The 18,170-nt window shown below is 45.0% G+C and overlaps 1 protein-coding gene across 3 annotated transcripts in view; it reads left to right on the top strand.

Annotated features, from left to right (window-relative positions):
• The window catches only part of LOC137157008 (DEP domain-containing mTOR-interacting protein-like), a 38,603-nt gene that overhangs the window by 18,511 nt on the left and 1,922 nt on the right, over positions 1–18,170 (top strand). Inside the window, exons 3-9 of one of the 3 annotated variants that reach the window (XM_067554089.1) lie at positions 540–663; positions 5,123–5,301; positions 6,380–6,565; positions 8,372–8,512; positions 9,570–9,640; positions 12,153–12,257; positions 13,433–14,356. In XM_067554089.1, the coding sequence (XP_067410190.1) occupies positions 540–663; positions 5,123–5,301; positions 6,380–6,565; positions 8,372–8,512; positions 9,570–9,640; positions 12,153–12,257; positions 13,433–13,558 (932 nt within the window). In that variant the 3' untranslated portion in view covers positions 13,559–14,356. Of the gene's footprint in view, positions 1–539; positions 664–5,122; positions 5,302–6,379; positions 6,566–8,371; positions 8,513–9,569; positions 9,641–12,152; positions 12,258–13,432; positions 14,357–18,170 lie in introns of those variants that run through there. The other 2 variants (XM_067554090.1, XM_067554091.1) reach the window with 2 other exon arrangements.

The raw sequence follows: 18,170 nt of genomic DNA, 5'->3' as shown, positions 1-18,170 counted from the left end.
CAATTTAACGGGTTTTTGGCAGCTACATCTCCCCCCTCCCACACCTTCCCCAAGGTTGCCTAAATGTGGCAGGGACTTTTTAACCCAACAGACCATGAGAGGGTTGCATTTCTTCTTGAAGTTTATAGGCGAACTGCAAAATTTAGCGTTAAAAAGAAAAAAATCCTTCCTGGTCCATTCAGTCCTCTAATGGGAGTTCTAAATGCCGCTGTTCGGGATCTAGTTCAAGCCTGACTCCAGTTCCTTCAAGCAAAATTCTGTGTATGTCACTGACTGCCAGCAACGTGGGGGTGAAGCTATTGTGCATGGGATCCTGTTTGGTGTTTGAACGCCCATCTGCTCTAGTGCATGCAGGATTGGTTTCTAGACAGATCAAAGTGGGGGGCTGGAAACTGGGCCCCAGTGCATTGTCTGCAATTCTTAAATGGCTGAAAACGGTCTTTGTGCTCCAGCTGGCATTCCAAGCTCAGCTCTAGTGTTTGCATTATTATGGCTGGTATCGCAGCCCTGATGTCGTCTGCTTTGATTTTTCATTTCAGTTTGTGACGAACACTCAGATTACAAGGATGCCAAGTTGCTGTACCGCTTCCGCAAGGACGACGGGACCTTCCCTCTCGACAAGGATGTAAAGGTGTTCATGAGGGGGCAGAGCCTTTATGAGACGTACGTGAGTCCTTGCCTGCAAGGTCTGTCACTGCATAGTCTCTTGGCTGCCCTTCACAGCTGCAGCTCCGGCGCCGGGGATCTGAACAGTTGCCAATGTTTCTCTTGCTCCATAGCATCAGCTGGTATCTCTTGCTCTGAGTCTTTGCTGCCTTTCTCAGTGCAGCAAAGCAACAGGGCTCCCTGGAGTTCAGAGGTGGCTGTGAGCTGGAATGCAGGGTCGGAGCCCTTCCGCTTTGGGGGAAGCTTGCATTCAGATCCAGATCTGAACTTCTTGACTTTGATCCATTGCTAGTACATACAGGACTCTAGCCTATGGTTAAGGTGCTAGCCTAGGATTTGGAGGACTGGGTGCAAGGTCCTGCTTTGCCACAGACTTCTTGTGTGATCTTGGGCAAATCACTTAGACTCTCTCTGCATCATTTCCCTCTCTGTACAATGGGGATAAGAGCCCAACCCTGCCTCACAGAGGGGTTGTGACAATAAATACATTAAAGATTGTGAGATGCTAAGACACTATGGTAATGGATGACCCGGATAAGTACCTTCGATTCCATGGAAGGCTTCCTTTCATTCAGTCACAAGGAGTGGATTCCCCGAGAGAGGGATGGGGAGGGGTAGGGAGCATTGTGAGGCCAAGATACGTTCTCTGTATGGAGATGTCTCTAATAAAATTACTCCTCCAGGTCAAAAAACAGCTTTTACTCTGGGGCTGACTTGGGAAATTTGCTGGAGAATCTGGATCTCTGCATTCCAGGAATAGGACTGGAAGGCAGAGCTCAAGTAGTTGATCAGCATTGTTGCCCTCTTTTGTGGGTGTGGGAAGGAAGAGTTAAGATAAGGTGGGAACGATTTAAAGGGGACGGGTGTTTCTGGGTTGTTAGATCCGGATGGCTCAGCCAATCCACCAGCCTGTCCGGCTGTGCTGGCCTTTGTTCTGCTTCTTTTAAATTGATATGAGCAGCTGGATTTGGGTAGAGCTGACGGAGTTTGTACTCTGTTGGCTTCCCAAACCAGAGGACACTTCTAAACCGTTGCTGTCACTATGGTAACCACCTCCAGGCCGCAACTGAGATCCGAGCCTTGTGCAAACACCTAGGAAGCAGGTCCTTGCCCTATAGAACGTGTTTGGTAAATAGGAGACGACAATCCAGCCTTTCCCATGCCATGTGTCCATTATCCCTATTTTACAGACGCGAAGCTGAGGCACTGGGAGACCTCCCAGGAAGTCTCTGGTTTCAGATCTCCAGAGTCTCCATCACGTCTTAACCGCAGCCCTCCCCCTTCTCTCCATTATGATGAATTATTGAGTAGGTTCCAGTGGGCCAAGCACAGGGCTGGGTACCTGGCATTCCAGCACTCAACCACCCATTCACTCTGACCTTAAGCAAATCACCTATTCTCTGTCTCTTTTACTTTTCTCCTGCCTGTTAAACAGGAATGAAAAATACCTACCCTGCAGGGGCTGTCCTGTATGATCAATGCTTGTACAGTGCTTCAGAAAGTATAAAAAGAGCTATATAGAGGCCAACTATTCTGCCTGAAATGAAACCTTGGACGGATAGGCTTGGTTTGCAATTGAGGAACTAAATTCCAGAAGTTATATGCAATCTCCTCAACTAGTTACTCACTTCTGAGCAAACCACTGGCCTTCTAGCAAGAGGAATCTTCTCTGTCCTTTCCTGCATTGGACTTGGATGTTATTGCTGGCATCTCCCATCATGCGAAGTTTTCCTTGGGCTCTTGGTTGAGCAGGTGGAAAAATGTTAGTAGTTTGTCATGGAAAAGTTTGGAAAAACTTTAACTTTTTTCCAAATTCCCCCTCTCCCCCTTTTTTTTGGGCATTTTGCAAAACAACCACAATGCTTTTGGATTTTGAAAACCCAACCTCCTCCATCCTTTGTGGCTTCTTGGGTTTTCTTTCCCCCCTTTTTCCAGTGACAAAATTTGGAGGCAGAAGAAGGGGAAAAAAAATCAGGTCTTATTTTTGTCAAAAAATGAAATCTCAACTGCCACCAATTCCCAAATAGGGGAGAGAAGCTATTTTCTATCTCCATAACTTTTTGTTTGCCACTCCTTCTAGGTCTAAGTCTCTGAAATGTTCTCTTTCTAGAGTCAGATCCGATCCTGTGTTTAAACCCGTTTTAGCCACTAAGGGTGTGTCAGTACGGGGCTGTAATTGTGTTCCTGCAGCACCCTTGCGCTTCCGACATAGATGAAAGGGGTTCTTCTATGGATGTAGTTAATCCATCTTTCCGCACGGCTGCAGCCAGGTTGATGGAACAATTCTCCCATCAAACTAGCCACGTCTACACCGGGGATTAGATGGCCCTAACTATGACGCTCAGGGCCTCCAGCAACGTGCCTAGGCTGATCTAATTTTTAAGTGTAGGCCAGACCGAAATCAGTTCTGTACCGGGCTACTTCAGGCACTTGTTCATCTTAATACTCTATTGACTGCTAAACATCTAACAATCCGAATCTCCAACTGCAGCTGAAGTGACAGCCCACCATCTGGCAAACTTGTCCAGAATTCAGCAAGCCCTGTCTATCCTCTACTGGACCCGTGATCTGACTTTTATCTGTCGGAAGCTGGCAGATTAAGGCTATACTTCTATTGTTGTGCTTTTGCTAAACAAAATAGTGTAAGGCCTGGTCTACACTGGAAAACCAAGTGGAAAAATCCACACCGCTGAGTGGTGTAGTTAAGACAATCTAACCCTCCCCCCGTAGACAGCGCTCTAGGTCAAAGGAAGAATTCTTCCATCCATCTAGCTACCACCTCTTAAGGAGATGATTTACCTATGCTGATGAGAGAATCCCTCCTGTTGGCGTTGGTCGTGTCTACACTGAAGTGCTACACAGGGTAGACAAGCCCTGAGAAATACATCCTGAAGGTATCTAGCTGTTTGCATGTGTGAGGTTAGTGCACCCTCTTGTGGACTCATCGGTTTTAAACTTTCTGAATTCAGGAAGCCGTGGGTTTAACTGCATTTAAGACGTGCCCTGTCCCAGCAATTTAGATTTTCAGGAGGCTAAGGGAACATTTTGTTGCTTTTCAGCTCACATGCTCAGTCTTGCTTTGAGTTGCTCTTGAATTGGCTGTGCTGAAACCACCATATTTTTGCCTGGATTTGATTCAAATCCATGTGAAAGGAGCATGTTTTGCATGGTTTCACCTGAAACAAGCAGAACTCCCACGCTACCTTTCTAACTCGGCTTTGGGTTGTGTTACAATTATTTGCCCAGTTCATTACAGCAAATCTTTTCAGAGTTAGCTTGTTTTTCACAGCGTGCATTAAACTTCCGAGTGACTCACCTGTCTCCAGAGCTGTGTTCTGAATGAGGCCTAGAATTTAGGTTCTGATCAGATGGGTTACACATCTCACTTTAATAGTGCATTTTCTCACCATGTTTATCTTAAGCAATGCGGCTTTGGCCATTTCCTCAGAGAGCCCAATGGCTGTATCTATGAGAAAGCTACACAAGTGTTTAAATAAAGAGGTGGTTTTAAACTGATATAGTTAAACCGGCACAACAGGCTATGTGGCTACTTATTTCATCTTAGTTTAAACTGATTCCTAGAGTGTCTACACGAGGGTTTGCATTGGCTTAATTCAGTTTAAAATTGCACCTTTAATTAAACCAGTGCAGATTTCTTGTTCAAACAAAGTGCACTCCTTGGAAGCTTATCCTACTGTTCAGCCTACAATGTTCCTTTTTTGATTTTGTCCAGCTACACTTTGCTGCTCCACCCTAAGGAGTTCCCCTTTCATGGAGTTCACACCTTCAAAATCCTTAGACACTTATTACACCTTCATTACTGGGTAGCCAAACTCCGCTTTGTTCTTTATCCTTCCTTATAAAGCAGCACTTCCAGCCCCCTATGCCTTATAAACCACATCTCAATGAGGCATGAGTATTTATTTATGGTGGAGTTGTAAGTAGAAGGATGGACAGACTCCTCCGTTTACCTCTCATGTCTCCATGCTAGGTGAGAGTCCTCCTTTCTTTGAGGACTTCTCTTTTTCTTACCCATTCCAGCATGACCGCCTGCTTTAAAATGCAGTCAAATCCATGAAACATCCTAGATGGTCTTCATGGTTCTTACTGGCTTTGATGTCACCATGAGACTGATCTTCTGGATCCTCCACATACAGCAATATGTCATGGGAACAACGTCATTCCAAAAACTGCCCAGAGCTAATGGCTCGAGAGGAGAAAAGTCTGACACTTGGAGTTACATAATCAAGGAGCTGGCTCATATTGTGGGATAGCAACCTGTGTTGGGTCCCCCTGCTGTTTATTTTCTCTCTGATCATTACAGGTAGGACAATCCATGCTTCAGTTGGCTTTAGCTCCTGCCAACCTGCTCACGTAGTTATAGGGGTAAAGAAAAGATCTCTTTTCTTGGTCCATCCTGCTCCTTACCTCTGGCCATGTCTCTTCTCTGTGCCAGGCTGATCAATGTGGAAGACTCAATACTGAAGGCAAGGGAGGAGAATTCTGTGAAGTACCAGAGGACATTCCTGGGCTGTGAAATGATTGACTGGCTCATCCAGGAAGGGGAGACGGGAAACAGAAAGGAAGCTGTGGAGCTGGGCCGAGCACTGCTGGAACATGGAATCATTCAGCATGGTAAGCTGAAATTCCTGGGGATGGGGAAGGAAGGTGAAGGCTGGGGCTCGCTATCATTGCTGTGCTGGGAACAAACCCCTATTTATACCAAGTAACAAATGCTGGTTGTGAGCCGAGTGCTCGTTTCTACTCAGCGATAGCAATGGGTCCATTTAGTTCTATATTTGGGATAGAGGCCTCTTGGACCTGGGCGGTCTGGTGTCACCCTCGAACGTTCGAGACGGAATCTGAGTCACTTTTTGGCATCTCTTCAGAACGTCGTTCCCAAAACCACAGAGCTGGGATTCACATCTGGATTTCGAGACACTCAAAACCTGCTCGTGCACATGCTCTGTGTCTGAGAGAGAGAGAGAGAGAGAATCTCAGACCTGAGATTCCTCATCAACGTTATAAACCAGGCAGTTGAAGTGGAGGGGCTCGTTCAACATCTGGCCCGTTTCTAAGGCACTATGTTTCGGAGGGCTAGTCTGCATGGTGAGCGACTGCAGTGAGCGACTGGAATTTTTTTTTTACTTCATATTATCACCATTACTTTGGTGTGTGCCTGCAATGTAAGGCATCGTGGGAGATGTAGTCCCACACTCTGCCACCAGGCTGTTAGAGAGGCGTCCCCATGGCTGGGTTTGGTAATGGAACAGCTCTCTTCCTCTCCCTCAGCAGATCCTTGTGATACTGAAAATGGGAATAGGAACGCAAATCCTAAACATTAAAAAAAAAAAAAAATCCTGAATCAGGCTCCCCAAAACCCCGAGAGTTTAAAAATAATAAATGTTGGGCCTTTAGGTTTGATTTTTACCTTTACGGGGTCATATTTTCAAGCTTTTCTCTGCAACCATGAGGGTTAGAAACTCACTTTTTTCCCCAATGAAAGCTGAGAGTCTCACCACATCACATGACTCCAGGAGCTGGGGCTTTAAGAAAACAAAACCACAGAATAGCGTGAGACTCACTAGAACAGGTAACACGGCAACAGGTGTCCTTCTCCAGCCCTGCTGTTGAATGGTGACGATGTAGCTCCTCTCTGCTCTGAGACCCCCTGCCCCCTTGGCTGCTCTACCCTTTCCCATTCTCTTCCCAGTCTCCAGCCGGCACCACTTCTTTGACGGTAACCTGCTCTACCAGTTTCGGATCAACTTCCACCGGAGGCGGCGGCTCACGGAGTTGCTCAGTGAGAACTCGCCCCGGGCTCTGTCGGAAAGCCCTGACAGCCCCTTCTGCCTCCGCAAGCTCAACCCAGAGCAAGGCAACTCCAGCTTCCTCTCAGGTAATCAGGGATGCTGTTGGGAGGACGGAGAGAGGTTGGAGGAGGTGCTGCTCAGGATCCCTTATGTTGAGATTGTGTAAAGGGCAGGTAGTATTGCTGCAGGTTTTGAATGGCCATCCAAAGGGACTGGTGTCTGGCAATGTCCTAGGGCTGTGTCCTAGCAGCTCATTGCTGTGCTCCCCACGTTCTCCCCTCACACCCCCAGGAAAACAACTCAAGCCTCTCTGCTCCTGGGTTTTCCCTTCCCAATGGAACAGGTAAAGGCTCCTCTGTTAGGCCTGAGTGACCGCTTGTTTCCCTGGCAGAAGGAACCTCCAGGTTATCTGTCTGCCCGCCTGTGTAGCGCAGGGCACTGGACACCCCCTCAGAGGGAGCTGCTGTTAAAGCACTGATGATCCAGCAGTCCTTGTGCACTTCCCCTTGATGTAAAGGCCCTGACAGGTCTCCTATCTGTGGTGGAGGAGAGTCCCACACTGCTTCCAGTTCAGCTTTCAGACAGAGGAGAAATCCGAGCTCCTATGGCTTGGGGTTGACTTCAGCTGTGCTGAGATGCAGCGGTCAAGTTAGAAGCTGAAACAAGCAGAGCAACATGAGAAGCAGGAAAATGGATCTAAATCCTGGGGATGAGAGGCCTGGTTGTTACCAACGCTCTTGCTGCCACCTCTGCCAACATCCTGCAGGGATCGGTTCTTGGCCCGACGCTGTTTAACGCTTTAATGAGTGACCTGAAGGGATACAGAACACCATTGCTGAAAAGTTTGCAGATGACACATACAGTGGGGTAGTTCTAAATTTTGAAGAGGACAGGTGATGGATTCAGAGCATCCTTGAACCTGGTAAACTGGGTCCAAGCAAACAATATGCACTTTAATATGGGTCCATGTATATATCTAGGAATGTAGGCTGTATTTGCAGGATGAGGGACTCTATCCTGGGAAGCAGTGACTTTGAAAAAGTTTTGGGGTTCATGGTGGTGGATAATTAGCTGAACACAAGCTCCCGGTGAGATGTTGTGTCCAAAACAGCTAAGGCGATCCTGGGATGTAGAAACAGGGGAATCTCAGGTAAGAGGAGAGTGGTTATTTTACCTCTGCAGCTGGCACTGGTGTGACGGCTGCTGCAATACTGTCTCCAGTTCTAGTGCTCACAATTGAAGAAGGATGTTGACAAGTTGTAGAGGATTCTGAAAAGAGCCACAGGATTAGAAAACATGCTTACAGTAATAGACTCAAGGAGCTCAATCTATTTCGCTTGAAGAGAAGGTTAGGCGGGGACGAACACAGTCCATAAGTATCAACATGGGAACAAATATGAATCATGGGCTCTCCAGTCTAGCAGAGAAAGGTTTAACACGATTCAATGGCTGGAAGTTGAAGCTAGACAAATTCAGATGGGAAATAAGACATACATTTTAATGGTGAGAGTAATTAACCACTGGAACAAATTAGCCAGGGTCGTGGTGTATTCTCCATCACTGACCGTTTTTAAATCAAGATTGGGTGTTTTTCTGCAATATCTGCTCTAGGGATTATTGTGGGGGAAGTTCTGTGGCCTGGGTTATAAAAAAATATCAGACCAGATGATCACAATGGTCCCTTCTGGCCTTGGAATCTCTGAATGCGCACACCCACAGCCATTGCTAGGCAAAGACTCATGAAGGAAGACACTCTGAAGGTTTAGCGTGTCTTCCTTCATGAGTCTTTGCCTAGCAAAAGGAGGCCATGGCTGGAGGGTTAGTTATTATTCCAAACCAGTCCGCTCACCCCTAGTAAAGATCTAGGAGGAACTTGTATCTGTGCCTTTCAGTCCAACCCACCAAGGAGATCAAAATAGTCTCAGCCGTTCGGAGGAGCAGCGTCACCTCTCTTGCCGGAAGTTCCAGCCCCTATTTCACGGCTACGCCCAGCCTGGGATTCCTGCCAGCAGTCGAATGCAACCCCAAATCAGGTCAGGTCTCACCTTTCAGTGCCACTTATCTAACGCTCGGGTGGGGGCCGAAGAGATGACATTAGATTTGAGGCTAGCGATAAGAAGGCTAATGTCAATGGGCCTAAAAGGAAAAGGGTGGAATTGCATGAACAACGCTAAGGGAGTTCATCTTGCATGCAGCAGTTCAATTCCTGTTGTAGTGCAGGGGACAGATGGCAGTGTGATGTCGCCTTGGCAAAAGGATGGGCACCAGAAAGGCCTTAGCTTTGCGCCTCCGTAGTGATGACTGAAGCTGTTTTCCTGCTGTAAGCCACATTTTATACACCACCTCTCATTGCAATGAAACAACTTTTTCCTGAGATCTTGTATGTTTCCTCTCCTGTCAGGGCAGACCTTCCCTGGTTCAAAACAAACAGTATTATATCAGAAAGGTATTAAAGTTATGGTCTCTTGAGCATTTTTACTTGTACACAACTTTTGGAAAAAGTTTTCTGAGGTGAGGTGTCTTATTTTTTTGAAGAGGTTAATTATGTTTCCAGAACAGCACGCCTAGAAGCTGCAAGTTTCTGGTGTGTGTTTTTGGCCTTTCTAAGGAGAAGGGCCTTTTAATGCTGGGCTTTGTATATGTGTGTGTATTAGAGCACATTGCAACATGTTTAATTTCTACAAACATTTTTTTTTGGAAGAAAACAATTTTTTGTGTGTTCATCAAAATGTTTCAGGTCCCCCTTGAAAAGCAGCATCTTAACTTCCATTTTCAAAAACTGAAAACATTTTGTTTTTCTTGTAAAAAATAATTTCTTTTGTTGTGGGGTGCAGGGGGAAGTTTCAGTGGAAACCTTTTGCCCCCTGTCAGTTCTAATACTTGTCTAGAAGAGGTACAGAGGAGGAAGACGTCTTTGTATTTGTCTCAGACCTGCTCTGTTTTTGTAGAATGCTTTTGCATAGAAAAGCTTCGGAGGATTCCTCCACGCATTCTCCAGGCTGGCACTTCTCATTCTTCCTTGTTATGCATTACATTGTGTTTAACCTTTGCATGCTTGAATCTAATCAGAACTGTCACCTTTGGTTCTAGTGCTAAAGAGGCCTGTCACCAACGAAGAGCTCCTGTCCCCTGGGGCTCCATACATCAAGAAAACGCTAACCGTAAGTGACCAGTCACAGCATTGTTACATTAGCAGTTCTGCTAAAAACCCTCCTGGCCGCTCTGTTAGCTCTCTCTTTGCTGTAGTTTTTCATTCCTGTGTGTTTACTTTGACTGAATCTTCTAACAGCTACACTTTTTGTCTTCGTTAGGCTTGTGAGGCTCATGAGCTGCTCCCTTGGGATATCCTTGTGTTTTGAACTGGCAGTGACTGTCTCCAGGTTGCTGCCACTTACTGAGGTTTTGTATATATGTCGGGGGGAGGAGAAAAAAGTCCTTTTTAAAGTAGAAAACTCTATTGCATTTCATGCAGGCTTGTAGAACTTTAGCCTCACTTGACCAAGACACTAGGGCATCCGTTTCCCTTTCCTGGCACCTTTCCATCTGGTTCCTATGACCCAGTTACACATAGCTGAAGGCATCACTAGGTTTGTTAAAATGTTCTGTGCGTTCGGAAGAGAGCGTCAGATTAGGAAACCATCCTGAACAGTGGGAACGTGCACAGGCCGAGCTCCTGTTTCTCATGGTTGTAGTCCAACCCAAACTTTTGTAATTACACAGAAAAGACTCCAGGATGCCGTCGGAAACCTGAGTTGTTGTGTTTTTATTATTTGTATTATTTTGGAATCTAGAGACTTCCATAGATCAAGGCCCTCTTGTGCTAGGCACTGACTGTATGCACACATAGTGAGACAATCAGGATCCTGAAGATCTTTCTATTCCCCCCCCCTTTCCCTCCATCAACTTGCATACATCTCCTTTCTTCGCTCCTTTGCACAGGAATGGAATGGAATGCATCTCCAATCCAGGAGCCAGGTCCTTCAGTCCACCTCTAGGACACTGTGGGATTCACTTTATACAGGGGGAATCTCCAGGTAGCCAATCAAAAGCCCACTTGCCCCACCAGGGCAAGCACAAGAGGATGCAGAAGAGCTGTGGAACAAGCCCAGAGTGGCCTCTTGGCTGTAAAATTAGTGGGTGCAAAAAAAATTGCCTACCTGCTTTACCCTCTTTCTGAGTGCTGTGTTTAAGGACATGCCATCCATTCTCCTCAGGACCAGCCTTGCCTTACCTTGTCCTTCACCTCTGTCAGGCGGGACCTTTCAGCTGCTGCTTTGGTCCTTTTGTACAGCTCGCTTCCTGTCCTTAGCCGTGCTGCTGCTACTGCGTTAATGTTTGGTCACATGTGATGCCCTTTGAGAGTTCTTTTTGTTTCAGTTGACCAAATGCACAAAGCTTTGGCTTTCAGCGTTACAGCGAACTTCTCAGACAAGCTGGGGTGGGGATGGGGAAAGTGGTGAAAGAGGCTGTTTTCGCTCAGCATGTAACTTACCTTGCCAGCAAAAGTGCGAGGGTTATGCATGGTAGAGCAGTGTCTCGAGGTACCTTCCTTGCACGTGACTTGCTTTAAATCTGGTGTTGTCTGTGTGTGATCCTTGCACTCCTGTCAGCATGGAACACTAGTTAGAAAGTAACTTTGGCCATGGTTGCAGTAAAGCCCTGTGGTTTTGAGTCTTATGTGGTGTATGGCCCAGAAATACACTGTGGCCCCTCTGAGTGATAGCAGGTGTCAGGGGTCGAGCAGGTTGGTTTCCTGTTAGAGGGGAAATCAGCAATATAGAGCCTGGGTATATTCTTAGTGTAACTTATTTTATTTGCACTATATATACCTGTCCTTGAACAGAGGTGGTCACAAATGGCATGCAGGCTGTTGTAAGCTGCATGGAACTTGGATGGAGGAACACAGGTTGCAGGAGGCAAGAGTCTTGAGGAAGCACGAGGAAGCCAGCCCACGTTCACATGGTTGGAATACTAACTGTGGCATCTCCGTAAAGAGTTCTCTTAACAAAGAGCCAGTGTCAGTCTAGAACCTGGAGTGCTCTCTAGAGTGCTGCGTGTTAAACACAAGAGGAGAACTCTTCTAGAGAGAGTGAGGGAGAGCGACCCGTTAGCCTGGCGTTTAAGGCACTCACCTGGGAGGCAGCAGATGTGGAGTCAGATCCCAACTTTGAATCAGGCCGAGATTTAAATCCTCTCCTACCTACCAGTGGGTGCCTTAATCACTAGATTCAAGAGTTATTCGCTGTCTTTGGCTCAGTGAATATTGAAGTAGTTACACACAGTGGAACAGCTTCAATAGGAGAGACCAAGACCAACTCAGCACAGAATAGCCTGTGGCCTCGTGGTTCGGATGCTCACTGGGGAGGGAGAATACTGAGTTCAAGACCTGCTCCAGGGCCTCCCACCTCCCAAGTCAAGTGCTCTCACCACTGGGCTAAAGATTATAAAGGGCGATGTTTTCTGAAGCTGGCCTGCCTCTGCTGATAAAGTCTAGAGTGGGCCCCACACTATCTCACTGTAGAATATGTGGGACATTCACTCCTGGAAGTGATAATGGGGCCAGGTGAAAAGCTGACCTTCACATCAGTTCAGCAGAACTCCTTTGCAAGGTCATTTACATGAAGGCAATAAAATCTTTGTGTTGCCCTTACAGTACCTCTGTTCTGCTTGTAGATTGTGGGGGATGCTGTGGGCTGGGGGTTTGTGGTCCGTGGAGGGAGACCCTGCCATATCCAGGCTGTGGACCCAGGAGGACCTGCTGCTGCAGCAGGCATGAAGGTACAGTACAATCTGGATCTTCCTGGTGTAACACATGAAATCACTTGTATGTCGATCAAACATGTTGGGCCAGATTCATCCCCTGACTGCAGTGCGGATGAATCTGGTCTTCTATGTTTCTGGGGCAACGTGAATATTGTTTCCATTTTCTTGATGAAAAATTTGAACATTTTTTGACAAAATTGAAACTTTCCTGTGGGACTTTGATTTTTGTGGAGACCTTTTCTGTCAGTAAAACAAAACAAAAAACATATAAAAACCTTTTCAATAGAAAATTCCCAATCAGCTCTATTGATTAATATACTGCATATCATTATTTAAAACCTGGAAAGAGCAGCACACTGCTGTGAAACCCCAAGTGTTAATGCTCCTAGGATAATACGTGTGTTCTGTCTCACTAAAAATAAAGTTGCTGTGTGGAATATTTTTTTTCTTTGCATGTGAAAGTTGTAGAACGACTCTGCACTGATAAATCATTCCCTGTGGGGACAGGGAGAAGAGTTTGCCTTCATTCAGCTTGCAATTGCTCTGCTGATTCCAGCTGAGGTGCAATGAGCTGAGCTTCTGAAAACCTTTTAGGCCAACAAACCAAAAATAAATGGGCTTTGTGCTCTGGTTGAAGATCAGTTTTTAGGAGGAAAAGAAGGAGGAAATTCTTAAAAAAAAAAAAAAACCCAGTCGTCAAGGAGTAATTTTTGTACATATCTTGTTTACCCTTCAAGTCACTTGCTGGGATATTTGAAGTAATAAAATTCTTCACAGACAGAAACAGTTAGACTTGCTCATATGCTTCAGGCAGGTTTGGAAGGGAATAAGTGCGGGTGAATTTATTCCATTTGCACAAAAGCCCATTTCATCTGACTTTTTCCTCCAATCTCATTAGTTTAAAAAATTACCCAATATTAATATCAAGCCTCACTGTCAGCTTTTTACATGTATGTGACCTGCTCATAAAGGGTCCTTTGCATTCGCCATTTGCTCCCAATATAAATCCTTTTGGTTGCCATTCAGAATCCAGTCACTAGTAGTGCAACTGATAAAGTGTATAAAATGCTTTCCAGTTATAGGATTTGGTGAGAGATAGGTGCATGACAAAGTCTAACTCTTCTGAGCAGGTGTGTTGCAGGTGCCGTGCAGTCACATTTCTATACAAATTTCCTCCCTCTCCGTTCCAGGTATGTCAGTTTGTTTTCTCTGTGAATGGAATGTACGTTCTGCATTTGGACTATCCGACCATCAGCAGCCTCATCATGACGGGACCGCGAACGCTTGTGCTGGAAGTCATGGAAGCCATTGAATGAGTGAAGAATCCTCTCCCCATCCCTGGTTCAAGAGGCAGGATACTTCTGCTACTGAAGGATGGAGTTACAAAAGATCAATTCCAGGATTCTGCTATAATTAGGGGAAGGACCAAACCTGGTCTCTCACTCTGAGAACAGGCCGGAAACGTAGCCTGGCGTTTTGACTTGTCTTAAGTGATTGGAATCTGATGGGGCAGATCTCTTGGGCTCCGACATGACTGAGGTATTTGTGCCTACATGAGAGATGCTGAGCACCCTCAAGTCTTTTTAGAGTCAGTCGGGGTCCTCAGCACCACTCAGGATTGGTTCTTTCACATGGTCCTTTCACCTACAAGGAACTGAGGTCAAGTCGCAAGTCAAGTAAGAACTGAACTGAGTTTGTTTGATCTCCAGGAACTGGTAAACGACGAGAAGCTTGAAGATTTTTGTTTTAAAAAACTACCCTTCTGTGTGATGAGCCCGAGCAGAATATCTAAGCTCAGTAGACTGCCCGACACAAGAGTCAACTAAAAACACTTACCTGAAAGCGATATGCATTCCAGATGATGCAGTACATGCAGACCACATCAAGAAATAAAGGAAAGAATGCCGTAGTGAGTTGCCTTGCCTAATAAACAGGAATGAGACACCTTTTCCAGATGGAAGCTGACATACTCAAGAGGGAAATAATTTATTTTTGAAGCATCTAAGAGATTTCCAAGATTTAATTATTAAAATGTCTTTTTAAACTATATTTTTAAAACTAGTGTACCCAAAAGTGTCTTTTTAAAAAAAAAATAAAATCTGTCGAGATGCTGATTTGTCAGTGTCCTAATATTAGTTCCTTTTCTAACATTTTCTTCAATGCACAACACTCCTCCCTCTCATGGTGCAATGTCTGGTAAAACTGATATTTCTCTAGCCTTGGTCCCAATCCTGGTTCCTTTGAAGTTAAAGGCAAAATTTCTAATGACTTTCACAGGAGCAAGATCATGTACTAGTGCACTTGCTATGAAGTACAAATGAAAATGCACTTCAGTCATTAGAGGGCAATGGATCCTATGGGGCTCCTGCAGTGATGGTTCCTGTATGAATTCACAGAAGATCCACGGTGCTTCATATGCAGAGTCCTTTAACCGTTTCCAGTCACTCAAGGTTACAGCGAGTTGAATTTTGATCAACAAGGGCCTCTTGGAAAGCTGCCAAAAAGCAGCTGATGAAACCTCTGCTGTAAGAAAGAGTTCAGCTGGTGATAATGGGTTTTGCTCACATGATAAAGGATGATATAGATAGTGGAGCAGTTGCACCAGGGATGATTGTGGAGGATCTACTTAGATAATCTTTTCATTATGGGCTTGTACAGGGCTCAGCACAACCGTGCCCTGATCCTTGACTGACATCACTAGATGCTACTGTAATACAAATAATGAAAAAAAAAACCCTGAAAAAATATTGGTCTGTAACTATTATGCCAGGTGGTCACAGGCTTTGTTTTCCAACAGGTGCCAGAGGCTTAAAATCCTATAGGAAGCAGAGATCTAAACCGACTTCCAGTAATCATCTTTTAGAGTGAAATTGGTGCAGTGTGGAGGATGGGTAGAGTCCAGCTATTTTTTGCCTTGACCTCTGTGGTTAAACTAAAGATGTAAGAATTCGAACGGATAGAATAATGGAATTTCCATCTGATGGGTAATTCCAACATCACAACATTTTGTTTTCATCCTGAATTGGGATGCAAAGTCAAAATGTCCAAAATTTTCTTTACAGAATGAGAAGTTCTGGAAAATGTCAGTTTGGAAACAGAGAAATGAATTGATGTTAATCTCTACATCCCTGTGAAATGCTGCAGTGCTTCATGGTCCCTTTCTTCCCTATAGGCCTTGTTCCCCATACTACATCTCCCATCGTACATCATGGTCTCTCCCCAGGGCTGAGTTTCCATGGGGCCTGTTGGGCCTCTTTCTTGTGGAAAAATTCTGTTTTGATAACCCCATTTTGCAATGGGAAAACTTCTTTGGAATTCTGTATTCATGTGGAGTAGGGCTGATACAGTTACAATATGAGATGGGATTTGTATTTAGGGTGAGTAAGGAAGAACCCTATGGATGTTCTGGCCTGGTCAACTTAAAAATCACACTTTTTCTCTCTGAATGTTTTACAGAACATTACTAGAACTGAAGTATATTTAAGAGCAGATTATGTATTCGTAACGATCCCTTCTGGCTTTAAAATCGATGTAATTTTCTCTATTTCAGTTTGCTTTGGGCATTTGAAACCAGGTGGTGTGTAGCAAGTTGGGGCCGGGTCCAAAACCCCTTGAAGTCACTGGGAGTCTTTTCATTTATTTTGGTGGGCTTTGACTCAGACTCTTAATTGTTTGGGTTGGCCTGTCACACACAGCACCAGACAAGAGAAGATCGGAGCAGCACAGTTTTTCCTTCACATAAGCCACGTTGGTTTATCTTTTTCAGATCTAATTATGTTACGACATGTACAAATGTGAGTTACAGTACTATGTATTTTGGTGAAGATGAGGGTTTTTTGTTTTGTTTTTTGTTTGTTTTTTTTAATTCCCGTTAACAATTTCTGGAAGGTAGGGATAGGCTAGAGAGTGACCTAGACAAATTGGAGGATTGGGCCAAAAGAAATCTGAGGAGGTTCAACAAGGACAAGTGCAGAGTCCTGAACTTAGAACGGAAGAATCCCATGCACAGCTACAGACTGGAGACCGACGGGCGAGGCAGCAGTTCTGCAGAAAAGGACCAGGGGGTTGTGACCCATCCGTGCCTAGGGTAGCCACCTGAAAATGCCAAAGTCAGGGCAGGCTGTAAAAGGAGAGCAGATTCTCCCAGCATTGCCAGCAGATCGCGGGAAGTGGTTATTCCCCTCTCTTCAGCATTGGTGAGGCTACATTTGGGGTATTGTGTCCAGTTTTGGGCCCCCCACTACAAAAAGGATGTGGACAAGTTGGAGGGAGTCCAGAGGAGGGCAACAATAATGATTAGGGGGCTGGAGCGCAAGACTTATGAGGAGAGGCTGAGGGAACTAGGTTTGTTTAGTCTGCAGAAGAGAAGAATGAGGGGGGATTTGATAGCAGCATTCAACTACTTGAAAGGGGGTTCCAGGGAGGATGGAGCTAGGCTATTCTCGTTGGTGGCAGATGACAGAACAAGGAGCAATGGTCTCAAGTTGCGGTCGGGGAGGTCTAGGTTGGATATTAGGAAAAAAATTTTCACTAGGAGGTTGGTGAAGCACTGGAATGGGTTACCTAGGGAGGTGATGGAATCTCCATCTTTAGAGGTTTTTAAGCTGCGGCTTGACAAAGCCCTGGCTGGGATGATTTAGCTGAGGTTAGTCCTGCTTTGAGCACAGGGTTGGACTAGATGACCTTCTGAGGTCCTTTCCAACTCTATGATTCTGATTCTATGATCACAAGTGAAATCCTGCCCCATTGAAGCTGATGCCATTGACTCTGACGGGCCCACTATTTCACTCCATGTCTACTAGCTCAAAAGAAGTAAGAGATTCAAACCTCTATACACGTGCTAGCCACTGAAAGGGACACAACCACACTGTTAGCAACGGTTACCTTTTTCTTTTAAGGGAGATGCAAATCCTAGTGGAGATCATACATGTGCAGCTCACTCTGGAGTGAATTAGATATACCACATTATTAACCACAACAGAAATATGGCCTTCAGTTGACTGTACCTCATGCTGACAATTTGTCCCTAAAGCTGTAGCATTGCTTGAAATGAAGAGAAATTAACGATGTGCTAAACCTCATGCTTTCCTCTGTTCTGGGTTCGAATGTGCATCATTGGCAGGGTGTTTATGCCAGATAAATCTGATTCTAGGCATTCAGGCTGGAAACCTGGCTTCTTAGAAGTCCAATGGAATTTTTGCAATTGATTTCATTGTGGATAAAATTTTAACCTGTTGTTGGGCTGAGATTCACTTACTCAGCAGATGGGTCTAACAAATATTTATTAAGGCAAAACACGGAGTAGTGATCAGTTACTTACAAGTGGGAAGCGTATCAGGATGGTCTCATCACAGTCAATGAGCCAATACCATCTCAACCTCCCCTTGTTACACAAACTGATTTATAACTTTTTGTGATCTTTTCTTATACATATGTATTAGTCTCTCATTTCCATATTGACTCTATTCCTCTAACAGTACAGGTTTAGTGTGAGTTCAAACCGTTTTTTTTCTAGCTTTTTAGTTACTTTCTCTTTTCTTGTCCTCACAAACATGATTACTCTGCAATTTCTGACATGTACGCTTTTCTACTTATGCTGTTACTTGTCATTGGAACAGACTCTTAAAATACACAGCAGGCTTTTCTGTCAGGCCTAAATATACCTTCACTCCCATCACTTGTGAGTTAATTCATTACTAGACCTGGCTGAGAAATGGAATTTCTGTCCTGCGGGGAGGGAACATTTCTTGGAATCTTTTCATCCTGGAATTGGACAAAAAAGCCACACACAAAAAAAAATGTTTCCCCCCTGGAACTGAAATTATGCAATATTTTATTTTGGAAACACCGAAAGATTCCTGCTTCAGGAACGTTGCTGCAGCTCCAAAATGAAGTATGTCTGGTTAGCTAGCCAGGCAGCTGGAGAGT

This window comes from Emydura macquarii, unplaced genomic scaffold, assembly GCF_026122565.2.
Source record: "Emydura macquarii macquarii isolate MOO-44397 ecotype Brisbane River unplaced genomic scaffold, CSIRO-AGI_Emac_v2 contig_1483, whole genome shotgun sequence".
Lineage (NCBI taxonomy): Eukaryota > Metazoa > Chordata > Testudines > Chelidae > Emydura > Emydura macquarii.
Note: the sequence above shows the minus strand (reverse complement) of the source record. Positions and strands in the feature narration are given on the sequence as shown.